This window comes from Hoplias malabaricus, chromosome 8, assembly GCF_029633855.1.
Source record: "Hoplias malabaricus isolate fHopMal1 chromosome 8, fHopMal1.hap1, whole genome shotgun sequence".
NCBI lineage: Eukaryota > Metazoa > Chordata > Actinopteri > Characiformes > Erythrinidae > Hoplias > Hoplias malabaricus.
The window spans coordinates 23,699,585-23,726,383 of record NC_089807.1 but is presented as its reverse complement, the minus strand read 5'-3'; the positions used below and the strand labels follow the sequence as shown (position 1 = coordinate 23,726,383).

Genomic DNA, 26,799 nt, shown 5'->3' with positions numbered 1-26,799 from the left:
TCCTTTATAATTACCATTGTGTACTAGGCTCAGATAGAGGCGCTATTCTCCCTACTGTTTTAATCCATGGGGTTTCAGGAGTATTTCGCAAGCTTGGTCTCTGCTTGCCACTTTGCCCTTTTTGTAATAAAGTCCAGACTACTCACATCTGTCTTTGTCCTTTACTTACGTCCAGTAACCAGCTGAAATGGTCCCTTACAGACATATTCAACTACACTCTATGTGTAACATGTTTTATTTTTTTAAACACAAATTAATTTAATCAGGGCATAATTATGAAAACTGTGTAACATTATGTAATTTACATATGAAAACTTTAGATTCTCAGTTTTTAATAAATTCCTTAATTAAATAGAAATTTTTTTGGCATACCACCTCTTGTTTTTTTCAGGTACTACAGTTTGAGATCCACTGGTATAGGCTAATCGTTTTTCGCTTTAGTTTATTTTAGAATTAGTTAATTATTTTCATTGTATTATGGATCTTGATTTATTGGTTGATAGCTTTGCCCTTTGTTGGTGAAAATCTTCCATTTCTTATTGAACTACAAGTGCTGGTCATAAAATTAGAATATCATGAAACAGTTTATTAAAAAAAAAGTTTTTCAGTAATTCCATTAAAAGTCAAAATTGTACATTATACCCATTCATTACACACAGACTGATATATTTCAAATGTTTATTTCTTTTAATTTGATTATTATAACTGAGAACTAATGAAAACCCCAAATTCAGTATCTTGGAAAATTAGAATATCATGAAAAGGTTCAATATTGAAGACACATAGTGCTATGCTCTAATCAGATAATTAACTCAAAACACCTGCAAAGGCCTTTAAACGGTCTCTCAGTCTAGTTCTGTAGGCTACACAATCATGGGGAAGACTGCTGACTTGACAGTTGTCCAAAAGACGACCATTGACACTTTACACAAGCAGGGCAAACCCAAAAGGTCATTGCTAAAGAGCCTGGATGTTCACAGAGCTCTGTGTCCAAGCACATTAATAGAGACGTGAAGGAAAAGATGTGGTAGGAAAAAGTGTACAAGCAATAGGGATAACTGCACCCTGGAGAGGATTGTGAAACAAAACCCATTCAAACGTGGGTGAGATTCACAAAGACTGGACTGCAACTGTAGTCAGTGCTTCAAAAACCACTGCGCATAGACGTATGTAAGACATGGGTTTCAGCTGTCGCATTCCTTGTGTCAAGCCACTCCTGAACAAGGGACAGCGTCAGAAGCGTCTCGTCTTTTCTAAAGACTGGACTGCTGCTGAGTGGTCCAAAATTGTTCTCTGATTAAAGTAAATTATGCATTTTCTTTGGAAATCAAGGTCTGAGAGTATGGAGGAAGATAGGAGAGGCACAGAATCCAAATTGCTTGAAGTCCCGTGTAAAGTTTCCACAGACAGATGGTTTGGAGTGCCATGTCATCTGTTGGTGTTGGTCCACTGTGTTTTCTGTGGTCCAAGGTCAAGGCAGCCATCTACTAGGAAGTTTTAGAGCACTTCATGCTTCTTGCTGCTGACCAACTTTATGGAGATGCAGATTTCATTTTCCAACAGGACTTGACACCTGCACACAGTGACAAAGCTACCAGTACCTGGTTTAAGGACCATGGTATCCCTGTTCTTAATTAGCCAGCAAATTCGCCTCACCTTATCCATATAGAATATCTATGGCGTATTGTGAAGAGAAAGATGCAATACGCTTGACTCTACAATGCAAAAGAGCTGAAGGTCACTGTCAAAGCAACCTGGGCTCTCATAACACCTGAGCAGTGCCACAAACTGATTGACTCCATGCCACGCCGCATTGCAGGCAAAAGGAACCCCAACTAAGTATTGAGTGCTGTACATGCTCATACTTTTCATGTTCATACTTTTCAATTGACCAGAATTTTTATTTTTTGTATTGGTCTTAAGTAATATTCTAATTTTCTGATATACTGAATTTGTGGTTTTCATTAGTTGTCAGTTATAATCATAATTAAAAGAAATAAACACTTGAAATATATCCGTGTGTTTAATGAATGAATATAATATGCAAGTTTCACATTTTGAATGGAACTATTGAAATAAATCAACTTTTTCATGATATTCTAATTTTATGACCAGCACCTGTATACAGAGTCCACCATTTGGCTGGGAGAGAGCACACAAGCATTCATAAACATGCATATATCCTACTTAGCAAACCAATAGGCACTAACTGCTTCACAGCAGGGGTGCGGGGGATCTTTGCCATACGAAAAAAAAATCATGCTTTTTAGTGTGGCGCATTAATATGTAACTTGGATGTGTGAGGTGGTCGTGTATTTTACAATGGCTTTGAACGAGGCTCAGCCAGTTAGATTTTTATAAAGGTACGTTTACACTGTACCATTATGGATCTATATTAGAGTCAAAGGTTTTGTTCATTTGAAAAAAAAAAAAAAAATCTGAAACTGAAAGTTCAAATCTGTACTATCAGTAAATCAGTACTACCAGACACAAGTTTACAGATACACCAAAGATTAATTTGATGGACAACGGACAACAAAATTATCAATGAGTTTGTGTTTGAGCAGCTGTGACCATATTCAGCTTTGATTAAAAAGGACCAATGTGAAAATTAGACACAGCTGAATATGTGAAGGGTAAGAATGGTAAGTTACAGATAATTGGCAGTATTACTGTATAATATACAGTGTAAAATAATAAATTTGTAATAAATCTATTAATACTATATTTACAAATAATGATTAATTGGAATAATTAGTGGCATTAATGCGTAAGTACTAGTAGATTATGTTTACTAATTTATTAACAATGGAGTTAGTACACAGATAATGAGTAATTAAGATATATACTATAAATGACAGTTCACTTAATTCCTAATGCCTTGTAAATTAATCAATTACTAATGCTTAGTTACAGCTAATGAAGAGTTAACTACTGAGTAAATAATGGGAAATTAATTATTATTCATTGTATAATTAATTAGGTAATATTTATGAAAAGTTTTACCATTCTGGAGCTTTTTATGCACATGCTGCACAGACGCTGCTCCATGCCTAAAATCACACCTGACGCAGAAATCTAGGGGCAGTATACCAAATGAATGGGACGTGATAAAATTGTGTGTTTATTGTGCATACTGCTGTTAACATATTTTTGCATTTTTACTAGAATATTTGAGCCTGTAGAAGGGGAAGACAACGATTGGAGAAGTCAAAGGAGGTAGCAGCCATGTTCTGTTGGGGAAATGCCTCCTACGGCCAACTTGGATTGGGCGGGATTGATGAGGAGGTTGTAGTAGAACCACGGAACTGTGAATTCTTCAATGGAAAGTTGGTGTGTGATGTTGGATGTGGGAGGAGACACACAGTCTTTCTACTTGGAGACGGGACTGTTTATACATGTGGCTGCAATGACCTAGGACAACTGGGACATGACAAGACACGCAAGAAACCAGGTAGGATTACAAATCTATATGTGACTTGTCTACAGTCAAATGAAAATTTTTTAATATTCTTTAATCCCCTGGAGTCTGAGGTCATTCAGCCATGTCTGAGGTGATCAGATGTGCCTTGATATTTTAACAAATTGCACCTACCTAAAAATGTTAGTTTCCAAAAAGCTACGCATGCTAATATTCAGCACAAACTCAGCAACAATAATGTGTGAGAAGTATGTATGTCATTCATCTGTTTATTTTTTTAAATTTAAATTAACTCTAAAAATGGACTCCCCAAAAACCTACTTTCAAAGGTTGGTCAAAGGCTGATATATAGTGAAAATACACATCGTGGATACTGCTATACACTGCTGTTTACAGTTTTCTGATATTTTAATAAGTTTTTCTTCTATATTGCTATGAATCTAATGTGACACTGAATTTTTCTATACTGATTGCTCACACATTGACTATTCATGCTATAGGTGTGAAACACAGGTGAGAAATCCCCTCCCCACTGTCAAAGATTATGGCCCATTAGCCCCCATCTCACATCATCAGTGAGAACAACTGAATAGTTTGTTTGTAAACTGTGGTTTTTTAGTTTTTTACCAACTGCTTTGGAGCAACAAAGCCATAAATATGGGCTTCAGATGACTGCTTGGAAGCAACAGAGACCATACAATCTTTACTACAACCTATTTTTTCCCTCTATCAGGTAAGCTCTGTGCCTCTGCGCATTCACAAAACATTTACCGTCAGCTTTACAAATTCCATCGCTGAAATATAGTACTGAAGTAGTGTAGCATCGAAGCTAACCAGTGCCAAACTTGCTGCAGAAAAACAAGTAACTTACTCATCACAAAATGAAGCCGTTTCTCCCCAGGCAGCTGAAAAGCATGGAGCATTGCACTTGGTTTTTTATGACTAAAATGAGCAATTTCACACATCATAATCCTCCAATAAGAGTGTCAGGTTTAGCATGCTATTATCATATGAATATGAATGAGTGGGCCATCAAGGGGCGCAGTCTGAGTTTCCGAGAGAGACGTGCCTCTTGTTACTTATCTTTCTAACACAACCATATAAAAATAAGTTTATTTTCAACCTCCAAGGTTTCTAGGGGTATGTTTATTATGTTTCTAGGACAAAAACTTGCTGAGTTGCGAAAGTGTTTTTGCGCAAGTTCTGATTTATCCCGCCAGCGGAAGCGCCAGCTCAACAGGGTTAACAATTTACATGTTTTGATTAATTTTTTAGTGATTTGTTAGTTAACAGTTAACTGAATCTCACAAATATCATTTTTATCATTTAAACGAATTTTTTTAATAGTCTGGTAATCTAATGACTAATTTATAGGTTATTCTAATTATTTTTTCCATGCTAATTAATATGTGATTAATATAACAGATAATCTAGCCAAAATAAGCAAGTGACATGGTGGTGCAACAGGTAGTGTCGCTGTCACACAGCTCCAGGGACCTAGGGTAGTGGGTTTGAATTCTGCTACGGATGACTGTCTGTGAGGACTTCGGTGTGAAAGACTGGTGCCCCCTCCAGGGTTAGTTCCCACTTTTCACCCAGTGATTCCATGTAGGCTCTGTACGAATTGTGACCCTGAGCTTATCGAATGAACAATTTACCCAAAATAAGCATCCAGATAACTGCTCAATAATAGTTTATTGATCTTTTTGTCTTAAAAACAAAAAAATGTATCAAGAAACAATATATGGGCTATAGAGCATTATTCTGCAACAAATTTTATTCCAGTCTTAAAAAAACAACATTCACAATTGTGATTAACAAAAGCACTTTTTATAAAATTTAGGTGATGTTTCCTCACCATTTGCTAGCTTTCATGTCCTTTTTAATGCTCGAAAGCGTCTAATTTGTTTATGAAGCCCCAGTTTCAGTACATTTTAGAGAACAGAGAACTCCAAATGTTAAAACGCATGAACTGAGATGAGGATATTGCTCTATTCATGCATAATAGGTGGGTAATATTGACTTGATTTTATAATATTAATTACTTAAGGTGGAAATATCTCCACATTTGGGAGACAGCTAATTGCATGAAACTAGGCAGACCAAATTTACCATAAAAATAAACAACTTGAGTTACAAATGAGTTTCTGTGGTAGTAAGTTAAACAGACAAGTTAAACTTCAGCAACCTACAAACGAGTTTTTTCCCCCTCCTTCTTCTTCCCTTAAACACATTGCTCCACCTTAAAAGAAGCGGAGCTATAAAATTAAAATTACAGTATGTATTGACCTGTATATACATGTCTTCGATAACGTGAAGATGATTATTCAATAATTTCACCTAAATGTGTTAGCACATAACGAATGAACAATATTTTACTTTCCACAAGCATGCTCTAGGCCCTGCCCCTAAACAGCCTATTAGATACCTTTATGCTGAACTGTGCTACAAGTGACACGCAAATATCCAATCATATTTACTGGTACTGGTGTTGTTTCTTGAACAGAGAATGAGGGAAATGTGTACAGAAAGTACTGGTCACCTTGGTAGTTGGGGAGTGTTTAACAGAACCTACACTGTCCTGACCAAAATACAAATATTAAAAATTTCTAAAATACAATATTCAAAATACAATTTTCTAGTTTTAGTGAGGACCCTGGCTGCAGCATTTTGGACTAGTTGAAGTTTACTTAAATTCCTGCTAGCACATCCTGACAGTGAGTTACAATATTCTAGCCTTGAAGTAATAAGGCATGTAGTAATGTTTCATGCAGGTTATAATTGCCTGTATCACATCAAGATTTTTTGCTGCTGACCCAGGTATAACTGGAAAGTCAGCTCGATTTAAAATTAAATCTGATCATTTTTTTCTTGCCACTTTTGGACTCAGAAGCAGTGTATGAGTGTATGAGTGAATGTGTGAAGGTGTGCCCCCCCTTGAAAGACTGGTGCCCCCTCCAGGGTGAGTTCCTGCCTTGTGCCCAGTGATTCCAGGTAGGAATGCGATCCTCAACTGGATAAGACTTTACAAAGAATGAATGAATTAATTAATTATTTAGTGATCGACCGATATGGGTTTTTTTAAAGGCCGATGCCAATTTTTAGACAGCAGTAGTGGCCGATGACCAATATGTAAAGCCGATATTCCCATACCTCAGGCAGTGAATAAACTAGAGGCATTATTATGATTTATTTTTACAGAAAACCCTTCAAATATGTAAAAGAAACAATTTACAGGTCCTGAAATATATATGAAGTGGTTAAATCTTATGAAAACTACAAAAAATGTGTGCGCTTGTCTTATTTTTTTTTTTTAAATGTTAGTGACTATAAACTGAAGCGTTCTCTTTAGTCTCTTTAGACCCCAAGCTCTCCATAACGAAAATGATTACTTTTACTGCAAAAATACAGTGTATATATCTTGTCTAGACCTAATGTCAACGTCTTAGTGTTTTTCTTTACTTTCTATGAGAAACTAGTCTCTTGTCCCTCACCAAACAGTAAAAATCCTTAGTTATGGTGTGTTTTATTTTATTTATATGGTGTTGTACTGAGTTTATTTCTGATGTTTACACTTGTTTCTCACCGAGTACAGTGTTCCGTTAAATGACTGATGTGTTAAAAGGCGAGAGCTGCACTCTGATTGGCTGTAGAGCAAGGCAACCTCCCCCACATCCCCTGCTTTATTTAAATGTCCTCATTGGGGGAAATGTAACTAGTAAAAAACATCTTTGAAACAGATTTATTGACTTGATTATTTTTTGTGGAGTTTGTGGATGCCAAATAGAACTGTTTGAGTCTCTCTCGCGGTATCTGGGTCTGCTAGGCGCTGAAAACATATACGCCTTGCTGCGTTGTCCCCCCTATCGCCATAACTCTGCCCCTGATTGGTCTACAGACTTTATTGACATGTCATGGGAATGCTGAGAGCCTAAGCTATGCGTTAGTAGGTGTGACATGGGTCCACAGGGATCATATTTTAATTATTTTTTTGAAAATGTGTACTATATATTGGCCAGTACTCTTGACACAAACATGAAGATTACTCACGAACGGTTTGATGGAGAGACTCCGATTTAGTCTCGTTTTGAAGGGGACTATTACCTGTAGTACTTGATATAGTAGAGATATACTGATGGATATAACAATGTGTGATTTGATATTTTATTATTATTATTTTTTTTTATAGGCGCCGCTGACCAATGAGCGAAATAAGAGGCTAAATAACGCTGGGTTTCTAGGTTACAACTATTATCTCAGTCGTTTATGATAGCAGGTTATTGAGTGTATGTTACAAAGAGCAGCTAGTAACAAATAGTGAGAGCTGAATATATAAAAAAATGCCAAAAATCTGCCCGATTAATCGGCCAGCCGATATATCGGTCGATCACCAGAATTAATTAATGTGTTTGTCCTCAGGGTTGGCTGATATGTACAATTGCGTGTCATTTGTGTAACAGTGGAAGTTATTGTCATTGTTTCTTATAACATGTATTATAACGGTAACATGTATAATGTAAATTATAATGGTCCTAAAATAGAGCCTTGTGGAATTCCAAATCTTACTTTAAAATAATTGGAAGATAAAACGGGGTTGGAACCATGATGGGGCTGTCCCTGTGATTCCAAACGTGTTCTCTAATCCTTCTAGGAGAATATTGTGGTCTATCATATTAAAAGCTGCGCTGAAGTCATGTAGAACCAACACGTAGCCTTGATCAGAGGCAAGAAGTAGATAATTTGTTATCTTGACTAGGGCTGTCTCAGTGCTATGATGTGGCCTGAATCCAGATTGGAATATTTCATATATGATTCTTATGTAGATATTAACTTGTTGGGCTACAGCTTTTTCTAAGATCTTAGATATAAATAGTAGGTTAAAAATAGTCCTGTAATTTGACAATACACTAGCATCAAGATTTGTTTTCTTGATCAGTGGTTTCATAGCTGCTAGTTTAAAGGCTTTGGGTACATGGCCCAGGCTAAAGGATGAGTGTACTATAGTTAAAAGAGGATTGCTGGTAGTACTACTTTGAGTATTTTTGTCAAATTTGCATGAAGTGTGCAAGTTGCAGTTTTCCAAGGTGATAATCTTCTCTAGTTCTAGCTGTGGGAGTGGGTAAAAAGTTTCAAGTCTTTCTTCTATAGTTATGTTTTATAGCAGCTACATCAGATGACAGCCAGGTCAGATTTAATACTGTGGGTTGAATTTTTTGTCTAATATTTTCAATTTTTTTTTTCGATATTTTAGATTATTAACAACCTCCATAAAAACTATATTGGTGTGGAATTTGTGGTTCAGTACCTGCCTGATTTTTGTGTAACTCTGAAAAACACACTAAACAGTACTCTAGGATTATATTTATTATTGTAGATCAGGGAGGCCAGATATGCTGAGCGAGCTTTAGTGAGGGCATTTCTATACACTAAGGCTGTCCTTTGAGGTAGGGTGGAAAACGTCCAGCTTCGTTGATCTCCATTTCCACTCTAGTTTCCGTACTGTTTGTTTTAAGGTACGGATTTTGTCAGTGTACGATGTTTTTCTGTCTTTTAATTTTTCCTTTAAGTGGCGCCACATTTTCTAAGGTACATTGACAGGTATTTTCTACATAGTAAGTTAGTATATCTAGCTCAATTTGGTCTGATGGAGTTGGAACTGGGGTTTTCTATAAATTGTAGAGTGTAGATGGTTTTATTGAATGCTTTGTAGAATAGCGAGGGGATGTACATACAACCCCCATTTCAATGAAGTTGGGACGTTGTGTAAAACATAAATAAAAACAGAATACGATTATTTGCAAATCCTTTTAAACCTGTATTCAATTGAATCCACTACAAAGACAAGAAATTTAATGTTCAAACAGATAAATTTTACTGTTTTTTTGCAAATATTCAGTCATTTTTAATTTGAGGCCTGCAGCACGTTCCAAAAAATTTGGGACAGGGGCAAGTTTACCACTGTGTTATATAATCCTTCCCTTTTACAACACTCAATAAGCATGGGATCTGAGGACACTAATTTTTGAAGCTTTGTAGGTGGAATTCTTTCCCATTTTTGCATGATGTACAACTTCAGTTGCTCAACAGTCTGGGGTCTCTGTTGTCGTATTTTGTGCTTCGTAATGTGCCAGACATTTTCAATGGGAGACAGGTCTGGACTGCAGACAGGCCAGTCCAGTACCCACACTCTTTTACTACAAACAAGGGATCGAAAGTCACGGGCATTCAATGTTGAATTTTGGCCTTGCCGCTTACTTGCAGAAATGTCTCCAGATTCTCTGAAACTTTTTATGAAGTTATGGTCTGCAGATGATAAAATTCGTTGCAATTGTACGTTGAGAAATTTTCTTAAACTGTTGGACAGTTGTTCACAAAGTGGTGAACCTTGCCCAATCATTTCTTGTAAAAGACAGCCCTTCGAGGATGCTCACTTTACACACAATCATGACACTCACCTGTTTAAAATTAAAGGCTAAGCACCAGCTATATGAAAGTGTCAAAAAATAAATACAGTGGAATTTGAGTTCCTAACTTGTGTTTATTGATAGTCAAAAAAACATGTTATTTCTTACTAATTCAAGGAATAAGGTTTAAAAGACCGTTGCAGGTAAGTACACTTACTTCGCCTATTTTAGTTGGTGTTAGTTAACGTTAGCTTGACTTGCTGAACTTGGTGTCTCGTTATACTAGGCTACGTAGTTGCATTACGGAGGTTTATAGTGTCGGATGAATTCGAATTCGACTTCGATCACATTTACAAGAATAATGGTACCTCTAAATTTGAGTTTAGCTTATTGCTAGGCTATAGTCATTAATAATGTTTGTTATTTAGCTAGCTAGATACTGTCATAACAGTCAGTCATAATGGTGTGTTACCGCGGCGTTGTTCAGCTATTGTCCACCAGTGACGTCACTGTTGCTTTCAAGAATTTCCGTAGCGAGCTCGGATTTTTCAGTCAATTTAATAAAATTGTCAGTTTTAAGGCAAATTAAGCATGCTATTTTCTTTTGAATTCATACTTATATATGTCAGTAACTAAAATAATGTAAATAATTTAACCTGTTCACCTGTGGAATGTTCCAAACAGGTGTTTTTTGAGCATTCCTCAAATTTCACGGTCTTTTGTTGCCCCATTCCCAATTCTTTTAGAATGTGATACAGGCCTCAAATTCAAATTTAGTGAATATTTGCAAAGAAACTAAGTTTATCTGTTTGAACATTAAAAATCTTGTCTTTGTTGAATATAGGTTGAAAAGTATTTGCAAATCCTTGTATGGTTTTTATTTATCTTTTACAAAACAACCCGACTTCATTGGAATTGGGGTTGTATAATATGGCTACGTAGCTCATATGAAATTAGATAATGGTCAGAGGTTTGCGGTAATATATTAAGCTTGTCTATGTTAAAACTAAATATAAAATGTGACTATAGTAGTGTTTCTCCACTGGTTTATACATATAGAAGTGAGAAAAACACCCTGTTAAGTTTTGGGTAATCCCAAGGGTCTAGGATTGAAGTTATTGCCTTTTAGTGGGTTTTCAGCATGGATATTAAAAATATCCTACAATTATAACTTTAACATTGCACACAGCTAGGTTTGCAGTAAAATCACTAAATTATTCAGGAATTATCAGTAGGTCCCTGTTAGTCTGTAAATGTTAAATAATGAATGTGTTCTTTTTTTTTTTTTTTTTTTTTTTGACCAGATTTGTAATGATGGTGGAAAGAACCTTAAAAGAAGTGAAGGTGGTACATTATCTCTGACTGATATTTAGGATATTTTGGTAAATTACACTTACTCCACCTCCTTTGCCTGATAATCTTGGGCTATGTACATAATTATAGCTTACAGTGGTGGCTTCATTTAGTGCTGAATACACAGCCCAACAGTGAACACAGACACACATGTTGACGATAAAAACCCGTTTGTGGGAGAGCACATTTCAGCAATTGGTGCTGAAGGAACATAAGTTTGAAAATAAGCAAAATAAGATAGCGTACACTGTTTAGAACAGGGGTCGGCAACCTTTACCACTCAAAGAGCCATTTGGACCCGTTTCATACAGTAAAGAAAACACTGGGAGCCACAAAACCCTTTTGAAATTTTAAATGAAATAACACTGCATATAACGGGTTTTTTTTTGCTTTATGCTATGTATAAACAAACTATACTGTGTTACATTTATCAAATCAATGAACGACTGCAGAGAAAATGAAATAACATTTCTGTGTGCAACAAAACATTTTTAACTCCAAAAAAAAGACGGTTCACGGTTCACGGTTAAGTAAAATACTCAATGTCTATTTGAGTCCTTGTAGTAATGGAAAAAAAACGCAGAACTTAAATTATCCACTGGCAGCAAACAAAAATGTTGTCCTCTCTCTGTGTGTCTGTGTCATCCTTTTAATGGCGCCATGTAGTCAAGAAAGAAGTTCAAGAAGCCGCACACTGGTGGGTGTCACACATTGGAAGTTGTGACGTGTATTTAAATATTTAAATATTTTAGATGTTACAAGATCGGCATAATCTTCATAGAATTGCATTTTGAAAATGAACGAACTAAAATAAAATACATTTTAATTAAATACTCATTAATTATTTTCAAAAGCTGAGCCGCATCAGAGGGATCAAAGAGCACATGCAGCTCTGGAGCTGTGGGTTGCCGACCCCTGGTTTAGAAGCACAGCTGGCGCTAATGGGCACTTGTGGTTTAGCAACCCACAGCAGATTATTTAGCGAATTGAGGCTCAAAATACACATATTTAGAGGATAAATTCAGATACCTGTGAGCACAACGTCAAGTGAAGGCTCTTCCGAGAATTATGTCTGTTTACAGCTTAATTCCTTTCTCTTTTAACCTACAAATGCAGTGGGTTACTGGGCTTGTGCTTTTCAGACCGTGACGTCAGCAGTCATTGCACTACCCCTGTGGCTCTCTTAAATGCACATGAACATTTTAGCCGACTTTTAAAGACACAGAACCAAAATATGACATCACACAAATAAATAAATTCATCATAAATTCTGCCCTCATTTTAAGATACCGTCCACATTTTTAAATACTGTGGTATATGGTATTATCGTTATGCAGCCCAACTCTACTATATATGCTGTGTTTTTCTATTAGAGCTTCTAAACCAGGGGTCGGCAACCCGCAGCTCCAGAGCTGCATGTGCTCTTTGATCCCTCTGATGCGGCTCAGCTTTTGAAAATAATTAATGAGTATTTAATTAAAATGTATTTAATTTTATATGAGCCAAGATGGCGGCGCGGGTAACTGCTGCGGCCCAGAGCTCCTCAAACTTTGGCAGCTATCTTATCTTTCTTACTTTTTGTTAACTCTAGGGCAACAGTATAGTAAAACACATCTGCTAGCTGTTGCAAATAACTTGATTCACCACCCAGACTACGAAATCTATCCCTCCGGAGATACGGATCTATCCGGAAGGCACTTTCTCCATTCCTCCCCCACTGAAACGACGCAGACGGCGGCGCGACAGAAAGCAAAATAGGGGGAAGAGGGGAGGGCTAGCGGCTAAACTAAAAGCTAACCCGTTAAAGCCGGCCATTCCAAGTTTGTTCATAGCCAATGCCCGGTCACTACACAACAAAATGGACGAACTACGACTGCGGATTACATCACACAAACTGGATTATTGTGCACTTATATTTACAGAGTCTTGGCTGGACATGAACACCCCCGACGCTAGCATCGCGCTAGCGGGACGTGCTATCTTCAGAGTGGATAGAACTGCGGACTCCGCTAAGAGCAAAGGAGGGGGACTCTGTATCTACATCAATAATAGATGGTGCTCCAACATCACCATTAAAGGAACTCATTGCTTTCCAGAATTTATGATGCTGCAGTGCAGACTGTTCTATTTGTGTAGAGAGTTTACATCGGTGGCTATCCTCGCTGTTTATGTACCCCCGCAGGCTAATGCTAAACTAGCCATGGAAAAACTATACCTCTCCATTAGCAAACACTTAGCGGTACAACCAGACAGCACTGTCATCGTAGCAGGGGACTTCAATCACGTCAACTTGAAGTCTGTGCTGCCTAACTTCCACAGATATGTAAACTTTCCCACAAGAGAGGGGAACATTCTAGATCAGGTCTACTGCAACATTCCTCATGCCCACAAAGCCAGACCCTCACCACACCTGGGTCTCTCTGATCATCTGTCCCTGTCTCTAACACCAGCATATAAACCACTCATCTGCAGACAAAAACCAGCTACAAAGACAGTCAGAGTATGGACTAAAGAATTCAACTCAGCCCTACAGAACTGCTTTGAGAACACAGACTGGGAAGTTTTTGCAGAGGGGACAGACCTGAATGGACACACAACAGCTGTACTAGACTACATCAACTTCTGTATGGAGTGTGCGACAAAGACCACTACTGTGAAAGTGCTGCCCAACCAGAAACCATGGTTCAACAAAGAACTGAGGACCCTGCTCAAAACTAGGAACACTGCTTTCAGGCTCGGGGACCAGCTGGCCTACAAAAGAGTGAGGACTGACCTGAGACGGAGTATCATAAAAGCCAAGCGCAAATACCAACTGCGCATCCAGGAGTACTTCAACCAGAATAACTCCAAAGGTATGTGGCAAGGAATAAAATCACTCACTGGATCCGGTGCCACATCCATAACTGCCACAGACAGAACCCACCCAGACACACTGAATCATTTCTTTGCTCGCTTCGACAATAAGAACAACAGCAACCCGGATGCCACCAGCCAGCCCAGACGTGCAGTCGAGGACACCCCCATTCAGCTTCACCCAGATCAGGTCCGATCTGCTCTGCGCAGGATAAACACTAGAAAAGCTCCTGGACCAGATGGTGTTGCTGGACGTATCCTCAAGGTCTGCACTGACCAGCTGGCAGTTGTGTTCACCACTATCTTCAACCTCTCCCTGCAACAATCTGCAGTTCCCACCTGCCTCAAATCAGCCACCATCGTTCCAGTGGCAAAGAAAAACCCAGTGTGCTGCCTAAATGACTACCGCCCGGTCGCCCTAACCCCCATCATCTCCAAATGCTTTGAGAAACTCATCATCCCTCATATCAGATCTGCCATCCCAGCTGAACTTGACCAACATCAGTTTGCTTACAGAACCAACAGGTCGACAGAGGATGCTGTGACCATAGCTCTCCACTCAGCCCCACTCATCTTGAACAGAAAAACTCATATGTAAGGATGTTGCTCGTGGACTTTGGTTCAGCCTTTAATACAGTCATTCCACAGAACCTGGTCAAAAAACAGCGATCTGGGCCTAGGCAGTTCACTATGCTCATGGATACTGAACTTCCTGAGCAACAGACCCCAACACGTCAGGATGGGAGACCGCACATCCTCAACTCTCATCTTGAACACAGGCACCCCACAGTGTCCTCAGCCCCCTCCTCTACTCACTCTTTACATATGACTGCTCCCCCATTCACACCTCCAACAACATCATCAAGTTTGCTGATGACACCACCATTGTAGGACTGATTACAAACAACGACGAGTCAGCCTACAGGGAGGAGGTCCGGCACTTGACAGCATGGTGTAAGAACAACAACTTGAAACTGAAACCGAATAAAACCAAGGTGATGGTCGTGGATTTCAGAAGATCCACCCGCAGAGACCACGGCCCTCCTCATCAATGGAGTGGAGGTTGAGAGAGTGGAGCACTTCAAGTTCCTGGGAGTACACATCTCTGCTGACCTCACATGGGCCTTCAACACCCAACACCTAGTGCGGAAGGCACAACAGAGACCACTTCCTCAGGAAGCTGAAGCACTTCCACCTCCCTCAACACCTGCTGGTGAACTTTTATGGAGCCACCATTGAGAGCATCCTGAAATACTGCTGGACAGTCTGGTTCGCCAGTTGCACAGTACAGGACAGGAGAGACCTACAGCGAGTGGTGAGAGGGGTGGAAAAAAGGAACTCCACTACCCCCCCTCAGCGACATCTACAACAGCCGACTCCAGAAAAAGGCTACCAGCATTTCAATGGACATCACACACCCTGGACACACTGTTTTCCCCCTCCCCTCCAATAAGAGATTCAGACAATTAAAAGCAAAAACAAACAGGTTGAAACACAGCTTCTATCCCCAGGCTGTGAAGACCATCAACCCATCACCAATCAAGCCATCAACCCCCCCCCCCCTCACTGTAACCAACCCATCTTGATTGACAATCATTAGAATCAACAGACAACCACCCATTCTAATGGACAAGAAATTGCACACGGCACTTTTAAATTAAGCCTATATTTATATTCTGTGTTAATGCTCTGAACAATCTGATATTTTGCACTCTGAACAATCTGCCATTTTTGCACTCTGAACAATCTGCTATTTTTGCACTCTGAACAATCTGCTATTTTTGCACATGTATGGATTTTTTAATAAAATGTCTGAGAGAGGATGCTAAAACTGTATTTCACTGTTTTAACACTGTTCTGAACATTGTTTTCTCAGCGACAATAAAAGCTATTCTATTCTATTCTATTCTATTCTATTCTATTAGTCGTCGTTCAGTCCAGCTCTGCTGAATCCATGGCACATCGTTCTATCTTGCTACTGCTTGCTGTAATAAAGATTTTCCAATTTTCATCAAATTTTGAGTGACATGCAGTTTTTCCTACAGCTCCTATAGAGGCCACCCTACGTTTACATTTACATTTAAGGCATTTTTCAGACGCTGTTATCTAGAATGACTTAGTGCTTTGTGTTTGGTTGGAGTTTGTATTCTAGCACATTGCATTTCAATAAATATGTAGTGCTTATTTAAGTAGTTTACAAAGAGTGTCTGCATTGATCATTCTCTCAAAGCTTTGACCTTCAATACTAGCAAGGGGTCTTTGATAAATAACTGTTAGCAGCCATCTGGGTTGTGTGTAGATTTGAGTTCCTTTTGCAGAAATTATCTTTTAAATTGCTTTGTCTCATCTTGAAACAGAGATGCATAAAGTATATTCACGTAATAATATTATCGGCATATGTTACATTTTGCCTAATTTCAACATCACTGCTGTTATATTAATGATGAAAGTACTAGCTCCTATTGACTTGGAATTGGAAACCTGAAATGGTTATGATGTGGATTAATATAAACAGTCCCAGGATGTAAGCACTATGTAATATTAGTAAATTACTCACTTGTACATGAAGTACAAGGCATATATAAAATGGCCAAATAAAAAGGTGTGGTTTAACGATATGTTACAGTGACAGCAATGGTGCAGAAATTATATTTTCGATGGGGATTGTGGGGGGGGGGGTATAAAATAATTGTTAGTAGTGGTCATAAGAAGCTACAGTAGATATATGTTCCTGTTGTTTATGATTGTGTAGGGGGAAAAATAAACAGGACTTATGGTGCTTTCTTGCTGCTGCCTTAAAATGTTCTGGGATTTCCTTTTAAGTGTTTATCCATAACACTTCATGCATACCATTGATAAGCCATTTCCAACTAGCAGAGTTTACATGGCACCACGTTGTGACTCTGTTGGAAAAAGATATTATACAATAAAAATATATAGAAGGATGATTTATTATTTTTAACTTGAAGAATTTTCTCCAATTGAATCCTCATTTTGCCTGGGAGATTTAACTTCACAATGATGTGCATGTCCAAGTAAATTTCCATAATCTATTACTTTTTTAAAATTGCAGCAGGGCGGCACGATGGCACAACAGTTATGCTCGCTAAATTGTCCATCACTGTAAATATTAGCTTTTTTAGCATGCTGCTAACTGGAGACGTGTACCCTTGGTGGACATCGGCAACGGCTAGCAGTAGTGATAGCAGACAGCTAGCCAGTGGCAGTAAAAACAGGTTCATGTCCATAATGGTGAGCAACTTACTAAGAATATGTCATTCTGCCACAAACCCAGAATTTAGATTGACTCCCACTATAGGGCCAACCTTACTGATTGGTTTGTCAGGGTTATTCAGAGCACTTTTGTTGCAGAGCTCCAGCACAGAAATCATAGTATATTTCACTAGTAACAAGAGACTAGTACAACATCCAGGGGTGATTTGGGCACACCCCAAACAACCTCAGAAACAGATGTTAGAGCTCCAGTTTGGTGTGTTGTCCAAGTGTACACTCAGGTACTTGGAAGTACCTACCACTGCCATGTCCATCTATTGAAGGGAGTTTTGGTCAAACAAGTAATCGGATTCATCCAACTGCATCTCCTGAAGCTTTTCCTTCACTAACCCAGGCTGTATGTTTTTTGATGTATTGGAGTAATCAAATAAGATCCTCAGTGTGCTTCCTCTTGTGTCCAGTGGGAGTAAGATTTGTCCTGCAAAGGAATAACATCTTCCTCTACTAAAATGTGAACTGCAGGGCTTCCAGCAACAGCCTTTTCATTGACTTCATCAGAGCTGCCCATGCAGCAGGCCAGTTGTCATCTAGTGTCATGTAGTTATACCAGTTACTCCTATCTGGACAGGAAGCACACAACTTTCAACTAACCGGTACTCTTTCTAATCTGCAGCTAGAGGAAGCTACTCAACTACTAGCAAATATTTTGTGTACCTTTAGCTCAGTGGCATCCAGTTTTGTGACTTTGTTCTATTTAATTTCCTCAGCACCTTCTTCACTTCAGTTGTTCATAGCAGGCAAAGTGTGAATGTTTGGCATTGTAATGTGGTGAAGGTGGAGGAGTTGAGATGCAGATATAAAAGTGGGGTTCTATAACAATTGAGGAGAACACAGAAGTAAACAAAAACACAAAATCCAAGCACACCCTACCCTACCTGGGACAATCTGACCACCTTTCTTTTTTCTTGTTCCCCATGTATACTCCTGTATTGGAGTATGGACCATATCAAGAAATGAAAAATTTAGACTCTCCACTCTGATGATAAGTTTTGGGACAGAACCTACATTCCACAGAGTGTGTGTGTGTTGAAAGACTCTGCACCCAACACACACAAACTCACGCACATACCTATGTCTGAAAACAAAGGCTAAGCAGAACACTTTCAGTGACCCCCGTCTTCTTCAGGAATGTAAAGAAAAAGAAAACCAAGTTGACTCCATTAAGCCAAAAAAATCAATCAGAGCCTTGGAGACCAGGATTAAAGAACCCCAGTTTTATTGCCATCAGCGTCGAGATGGCACCCCTTATCTTATCCAAAATCAATAGATGGCCCAGGAACGCCAATGGTGACCTCCAATGCGAGGTCAAACCAGACAAACAGCATGGACCAACAGTGCCACCAAGTGGACATTTGTGAAATCACTTTTCGCCCCCTTTCCCTCTAAACCTCATAATCAGACGCATACCTATCATAAATTCTAAACATATATTATGCAATGTGCATTAATGTTATCCTCTGTTATTCTCAGGTGACTGTCTACTAACTAACCGAGTGATGTGTATTACTGTTTCAATCATGAGGAGAAATTCCTGTCTCCATTTAGGAAGACGAATTAATTTCTAACAGCTAGAATAGTTGGTAATGTACTCGATACATATATATATTTGATAAAAAATAATCCAGTACACTCATTATGCTATATTCAAGTATGTATGAAGTACATTTTATTCATTATTCGTATTAGCCAAAAATATGTGTGATCTCTCTCTCCTCCCTGAAACGTGAAGAAAGTCACATGAACCTCAGACCCAGGATCCAATCAGAGAAAAGAGACCTCCGAAATGGGCGTGACCACGCCACATCTGAAAAAGGAGTCGCTCTGCTCTTGCAGACACTTCTGATTTTGAATTTTTTTCTCCAATCTTCTGGATCTCTTCTCGTACGCTCTTTCCGCTCTTTTGTCTTCTCTTTACGCCGACGAGCCGACTCTCCAAAGACTCTTAAGAAAAGGACTTCACACAACTTCCAAGAGACGCCTTGTGTCAGTTAGCAGTGCAATACAGAAACTAAAGAGTAAACATCGAGTAATTGTCAGTAATCTTTTCTTTGTTTTGTTTGTGTTCGTGTTTGTAGCCCAATCCAAGTTTAATTTTACGACTGATCAAAGCAGGTGAAACTTATTTTGGCCAGAATAAAGGACATCGCTGGGACAGAAAAAAAAAAATTCGTAAAATAAGTACAAGCTAATTAATTCGTAAACCAGCTTCTGAAGATCGGAGGAAAACAGCAAACTTTTATTCTGACGCCCCCTTTTGGAGGGAATATCCCACTCAGGACAGTGAGCCAGAGGAAATCCGTCCACCGACTTTACCATGCTCTGAGTGCGCCCGAAGCGGCCTGCCTCGCAAGTGACAAAACCTACGCTGATCCAGCATCAACGCTCCCACGAAAGAACCAAGCTGGACCTCTCTCCAATCTCCTCAAAAGCACCGCTGTACCCATCGAGTGGTTGAATCGTGGAAAAGTAAGCTAAATTCCTCATTTTCAGAGCTGAGAACGAATTAAATCTCTTGGTAAAATTATACCCTAATTAAATCATTTAGCAACACCTCATTCACAAGTCATATAGCCTAGCCAATCACTAAATTCGAACGGGTTTCACCTGCATTGATTCCATGAGATTTTGATGAGCCTGATTGTGCTATGTTTATCAACCTATTATTCATTCATTCATTCATTATCTGTAACCGCTTATCCAATTCAGGGTCGCGCTGGGTCCAGAGCCTACCTGGAATCAATGGGCGCAAGGCGGGAATACACCCTGGAGGGGGCGCCAGACCTTCACAGGGCAAAACACATTCACACATTCGCACATACGGTCACTTTTGAGTCGCCAATCAACCTACCAACATGTGTTTTTGGACTGTGGGAGGAAACCCACGCGGACATGGGGAGAACACACCAACTCCTCACAGACAGTCACCCGGAGCGGGAATCGAACCCACAACCTCCAGGTCCCTGGAGCTGTGTGACTGCGACACTACCTGCTGCGCCACCGTGCCACCCTCAACCTATTATCTTTCCTTTTAATAAAGTGTTTCCATTATTTGAAATAATACAGTGTGTGGAGTTTGTTCCTTGAGAGTCTGAAAATCCTGAAGAACGCACGTAGCGGTGACAGTATTTCCCTCGCTAATTAATTGTTAATATTTTTGTCATTTAAGCCAGTAGTAATAATAATAATAATAATAATTATTATTATTATAAGTTATAATCACCATTAAGCATAACCAGCTCGAATACTGTTACTCCGCTACACTCCAGTCATCAAATGTGTGAGACCTACAACAAGGTCTGTCAAGATCTTGATGGAAGGGACTGACTCATCTCTTCAGCACCAACTCCAGGCCATCATTGACTCTTACACAAACATTAACATTTACACAAACTCTGTCCTGAAACAGCTATGTCGACAGAGAAACAACTCACAATACAATAAAAAGACAGCATCTCTTGCTTTGAGAAGGCAAAACTCTCTCATCCAAAGCTTTTGATTCGGGTGTCCAGGAGACTTACAACTTAGCTTGAGCCAACTCCAGAAGGGGCATCACAAAGGCTAAATCTGTTACAAGCAGCGGATTGAAGAGCACTTCAACTCCTCTGACCCTTGGCGTTTGTGGCAAGGCATTCGCACAGTAACTGACTACAGCACTGCACCCCCACCCATTATGGCTTGTTGTCTGACAAGTTCAACCACTTTTGTGCTCACTTTCATAAAGGAAAGCTTTTGCAGAGCAGCTGGCTGGGGTCTTCATAGACATCTTTAACCTATCGCTGGCCCAGGAGCTTGTTCCAACGATCTTTAAGACCGCCACTATTGTTCCAGTGCCGAAACATGTAACTGCTCCAAATGACTTCCACCCTGTCACACTGACCCACATCATCTCCAAGTGCTTCAAAAGACTAGTTTATTCCCATGGGAAATCATGTCTGTTGCAGTGGACCCACTCCAGTTTGCCTACTGCTGAAACAGGTCAACTGAAGATGCCATTTCTATGGCACTTCACACTGTCCTGATACACCACGACTGCCAAAACTCATATGTCAGAATGCTGTTCATTGACTTTAGTTCAGCATTCAACACTACGATTCCCTCGAAGCTGATGTGCAAACTTAGAAAGCTTGGTAGTTAGACAAACTCTTCTCATCCACCATCACCCTGAACACTGTCGTGCCACAAGGTTGTGTTCTGATCTCCTCCTGTACTCCCTGTTTACCCATGACTGTGTTCCTGTTTATGGCTCTAACTCCATAATCAGGTTTGCGGATGACACCATGGTTATAGGTCTGATCAGAGGTGAAGAAGAGACGGTCTACAGGGATGAGGTGCAGCACCTGGCTGCATGGTGCAATGACAGCAACCTTGCACTCAACACCTAGTCAGAGGTGGACTTTAGGAGAATTAGGAACCAGGCACATGCTCCAATCTACAGGTATGTGTCTGATTTCAAGCTCCTTGACATCCACATTTCTGAGGATCTCACCTGGTCACTGAACTCCTCCATCATGGTCAAAAAAGCGCAACAGCTTCAAGAAAGCTCACCTGTGTCCCAGGATACTGGTGGACTTCTACAGCTGTACCATTGAGAGGATATTCACAAACTGCATATCAGTGTGGTACGGCAGCTGCTCCATATCTGACTGCAAATCACTCCAGAGGATGGAGAAAACTGCCCAACACATCTCAGGCACTCAGATACCCATCAGTGAGAAACTTTACCAGACGTGCTCTCTGAGCAGGGCAAGGAACAAGGACCTTTCACACCCTAACCACAGCCTTTTCCCTTCTTCCATCTGGAAGATGTTACAGGATTCCTAGCTCCTGCACCAACAGACTCAGAAAGAGCTTCTTCCCTGAAGCTGTGATTCTGCTGAGCTCCACATCGTCACTTTAATGGCATCATTGCACTCACTGCACACTGGACTCTGCACTACACTCATACCTCTGGACATGTTAAACGTATTTTCTTCCAACACATGCTGCTGTGTATTTTTATTGTATTGTCTGTACTTGTGTATATATGTACATTCTCTTATATATACAGTACTGTGGAGAAGTCTTAGGCACCTAAGATACATACATATATATACTGTATTTAAACTAATGCCTTCTCAGTAAGTGTGGTGCTTCTAAAAAGTTATATATAGTCACAGTAATACAAAAAAATAATTATATAAAACAAATAAATACAATATCCTCTTTTTTCTGTAAATTAGTAGGTGTTAGTGAGTTTGAAGAAAAATGTTTTGTTCAGATTCTCCTTGATCGCATGGATTTGTTAAATCAACAGCACACATGATTTAAAATCATTACTTATTAACCGGTAAAACTAGGTATTGGACCTCAAATAATCTGGACTGCCATGAGGAGAGATTTGGAAAACCTTAAACAAACATATTCACACACACAATATTACACTTACTGGAATAATGTTATTTGGTTATTTATTATTGTTTACAGAGTAGACAATAAACAAGGCATAACTGATAGTCAGCTGCTGTAAATTGTGCTGGAAGTGCACATTGTTGGCCAAAAATATTTATTTCATCATCATCATCATCATCTTTTCCGCTAATCAATTTCAGGATTGCGGTGGCAACAGGGCAAGCAAAGAAGCCCAGACGTCTCCGCCCCCCTCAACTTCAACTAGCTCCTCCTGGGGGCTCCCCATGCGTTCCCAGGCCAGCTGGGAGATATAATCCCTCCAGTGTGTCCTGGGTATACCTCTGGGCCTCCTTCCAGTTGGTCTTACCTAGTATACATCCTGTTGGAGGCGTCCAGAAGTCGTCATCAGATGCCCAAACCACCTCACCTGACACCTTTCAACATGAAGGAGCAGTGACTATACTCCCAGCTCCTCCCTACTCCTCACCCAATCAGAAAAACCATCAGAGAAAGTTTTTTCCACTTTTATCCGCAATCTCGTTCCTGCTGTCAATAACCAGAGCTCATGACCATAGGTGAGAGTGGGCACATAGATTTTCTGGGAAATTGAGAGCTTTGCTTTATGGCACAGCTCTTTCTTCACCACGACAGTCCTGTACAGTTACCACCTTACTGCGGCTGCTGCACCTAACCTACAGTCAACCTCACAATCCCTTTTACCGTCACTCGTGAACAGACCCCGGCATAATTGAACTCCTTCACTTGGGCCATCTGTTTCTGGGAGATAACCATGAGTTCCCCAAGCCAAGCTCGAAAGGCCTCCTCCTTCCACTTGACAGTTTCTCTCATCCCTGGTGTCCAGCAACAGGTTGCCACCATAACAGCCACTAACAAGCTTTTGACCACAGCTATATGCAGCCGCTTCCACAATGGAAGTCCGGAACAGGGCCCATTCAGACTCCATTCCCCCTACCTCCTATGTGGGAACATGTGAGAACTTTTTACAAAGGTCAGAGTTTATATCCCTCCAGACAGAGTCCTCTGCCAGCTTTTCCCAGCACACCCTCACTATACGTATTGGCCTACCAGGTCTGTCCGGCAGCTTTCACTGCCATCGAATCCAACTGCAAGTGCACTTATGAGCAACCTTATGTCGAACATGGTGTTCATTATGGACAAACCATGACTATCATAGAAGTCCAATAACATCACACCTCTCGTGTTCAGATCAGGCAGGCTGTTCCTCCCAGTCACTGCTCTCCAGGTTTCCCAGTCATTGCCAATGTGAACATTGAAATCCCCCAGCAAAACAATTGAGTCAGTGCATGGAATCATCTCTAGAAATCCACTTACTATCTCCAAGAAAGCCAAATGCTCTGAGCTGCTAGTTGGAGCATATTGCACACACTACAGTCAAAAATTTCCTTTCTGCAAGCTGAAGCCTCTCACCCTGTACAACTACTGAGTAGGACAGATACCAACCTCTATCGAGGAGTTTGCTTCTGGAGCCCACACTGTGTGTAGAGGTGAGACCAACTATATCTAACTGTTATCTCTCAACCTCACACACCAGCTCTGGCTCCTTCCCCCCCAGTGAGGTTACGTTCCGTGTGCCAAGAACCAGTTTCTGCTGCCAAGATCCATGTCACCAGGGGCTCTTTCGCCCCTGCTCTGAGCCCAATGGGCATTTCACCGCACCTCTACTCTGGATCTTGGGGGTGGTGGACCCACATGGTCTTCCTACGTTGGATCATTTTTGGATCATGTTTGTCTGGAGACCATACTGGGAGCTAACAGCTCCCGACGACATAGCCCTTCAAGTCATTAAACCACGCAAGCCCCTCCACCCCAACAAGGCCCCAATCCAGGAATGGATTATTTATTTGCTGAGTTTAAATTATTGGAAAAATATATGTGAAAGTCTGCTTGAAAATAGTAGTTAACATTTAAATTGATAAAACTGTTTTCTGTAGAAGTTATTTGCTTATTTTTGCTGTGAAAATCAACAAAAAGTGCATTTTGGGTACTTGAATATATGTTTTTTTTTATATGTTGAATATGCTTCTTACACAGAACAGGTTGTCGCCCTTGATGCTCAGAACATTGTTGCAGTGTCTTGTGGTGAGGCCCATACTCTTGCCCTAAATGACAAAGGACAGGTGTTTGCATGGGGTCAGGGTTCAGACGGACAGCTTGGCCTTACTACAATGGAAGAGTGTGTTCGTGTGCCCAGGTGAAGCAAGTCTTGCTATTTCCAAGTAACCAAAACTTTAAAACTCTCAAACTGTCTCATTAAATTAATAAATCTGAAGGCCACATTTTATTTAGAGCTGCTTAGTATTAAATATATTTGTAAGATATTACAAGTCAAAAATATTATGAATGGTTATGTTTATTCTATTTTGTAACAGTTACAATAGTAATCTGGCATCTCATAATCAGCAAGATTATTTAAATGTAAATATATTTATACATGTATGCAAACTTACATTTTTATTGCACATTTTAACACATTATAAAGTATAAAGAATCTTCAGGCAAGCCTGTTAGCTACATGCACACTTAAAAAAATATCTCCCATCATAACTTTAATAATTAAGTTAACTTATTTGAATTCTCTGCTCATCTTTTCTCTGTAAAAAGACAACTTTAATAGGCAGAAGTTATATTAAAATTCAGATTTTCTTTCTATCTTAAATGGGTGTCAATGATGAAATTGACTTTTTTACATGGTAGCTATTATATAGACCACTTACATTCTGGTGTCTTTTAGCTAGATTCACAGATTTGTAGATGTGAAATACCTCATGGGACAATCTTATAACTCACCCTCTCTTGCAAATATGTACACATGTTATGGAACTGCTCTGCAAGAGGGTGCTTGTTTTAAATTCCAAAATTACAATAATTTATATAAAATATAAAATAGTATGTGTCTATATATTTTTTTAATTGCTGTTTGACTTATGTAGCAGCTTAGTTTTGTTCATCACAAGAGTTTGTCACACAATCATCTATATAATCATAACTTATTTAAATTACAAGACAAGCAAAAAATTACTTTAAAATGCTAATTATAAATGTTTTTTTCTACAACAGGAACATCAAGAGCTTGTCAGAAGTCCACATTGTCCAAGTTACCTGTGGATATCGACATTGCCTAGCCCTATCTAAAAGTTAGTATTATGCTAACTTAGTGTTTTTGCATTAAATTGGTTTATAAATGGGTATGTAATACAGGTTTTTCTTCAACTAGGAGGAGAAGTCTTTGCCTGGGGACAAAATAAATATGGACAGCTAGGATTAGGATTAGAAGGACCTGGTGTCTCCACCCCACAGGTCATTCAGTCTTTATTGGGCATCCCATTTTCCCAGATTTCTGCAGGAGGTGCCCACAGCTTTGTGCTCACTCTTTCAGGAGCTGTTTTTGGTTGGGGGCGAAACAAGTTTGGCCAGTTAGGTTTAAATGATAACAAAGGTAGGCACTTTGTGGAAATATATCAATGTAATTATTTTGATGTGTGGTCTTAACATCTCTGAAAAAAAATTGGTGCTTGTTCTTGCACAGATCGAAGTTTTCCTTGTTTACTGAAGACACTCCGGTCCCAGAGCATTGTTTATATTTGTTGCGGTGAGGATCACACTGCAGCACTAACAAAGGTAAACACCATTCTAAAATCTGAAAGCTTCTGTAACTATTACATCACATTGTAATATGTTTGTCTATGTTCTAAAGACAAAGAAAATCTTTAAATTGATCTGAAAAATTGGCTCAAAGTTAAGACGTTTAGATCAGTAGAATGAGGAAAAATTACAAAAAAGAGAAGTACAACTGGAATTGTGTTTTTATATATTAATATGTGTTGTGCTGGTACAAGTGGATCAGACACAGCAGTACTGCTCGAGTTTTTAAACACTGTGTTCACTCACTGTCCACTCTATTAGATACACCAATCTCGTTGGTCCACCTTGTAGATAGGGTTGGACAACAATTCAGTATCAATATATATTGCAATGTTTCAATAACAATGATTTTTAAACACATTTTCAGTATTTCAATATATCTTATTTACAGCGTCTGTCACT

At 39.4% G+C, this 26,799-nt stretch overlaps 1 protein-coding gene across 3 annotated transcripts in view; it reads left to right on the top strand.

Annotated features, from left to right (window-relative positions):
* herc4 (HECT and RLD domain containing E3 ubiquitin protein ligase 4) overlaps positions 1 to 26,799 on the top strand; it is a 61,070-nt gene that overhangs the window by 3,452 nt on the left and 30,819 nt on the right. For all 3 annotated transcript variants that reach the window (XM_066678349.1, XM_066678350.1, XM_066678351.1), the window contains exons 2-6: positions 3,169 to 3,454; positions 24,787 to 24,946; positions 25,813 to 25,889; positions 25,970 to 26,191; positions 26,282 to 26,373. In XM_066678349.1, the coding sequence (XP_066534446.1) occupies positions 3,229 to 3,454; positions 24,787 to 24,946; positions 25,813 to 25,889; positions 25,970 to 26,191; positions 26,282 to 26,373 (777 nt within the window). In that variant the 5' untranslated portion in view covers positions 3,169 to 3,228. The remainder of the gene's footprint in view (positions 1 to 3,168; positions 3,455 to 24,786; positions 24,947 to 25,812; positions 25,890 to 25,969; positions 26,192 to 26,281; positions 26,374 to 26,799) is intronic.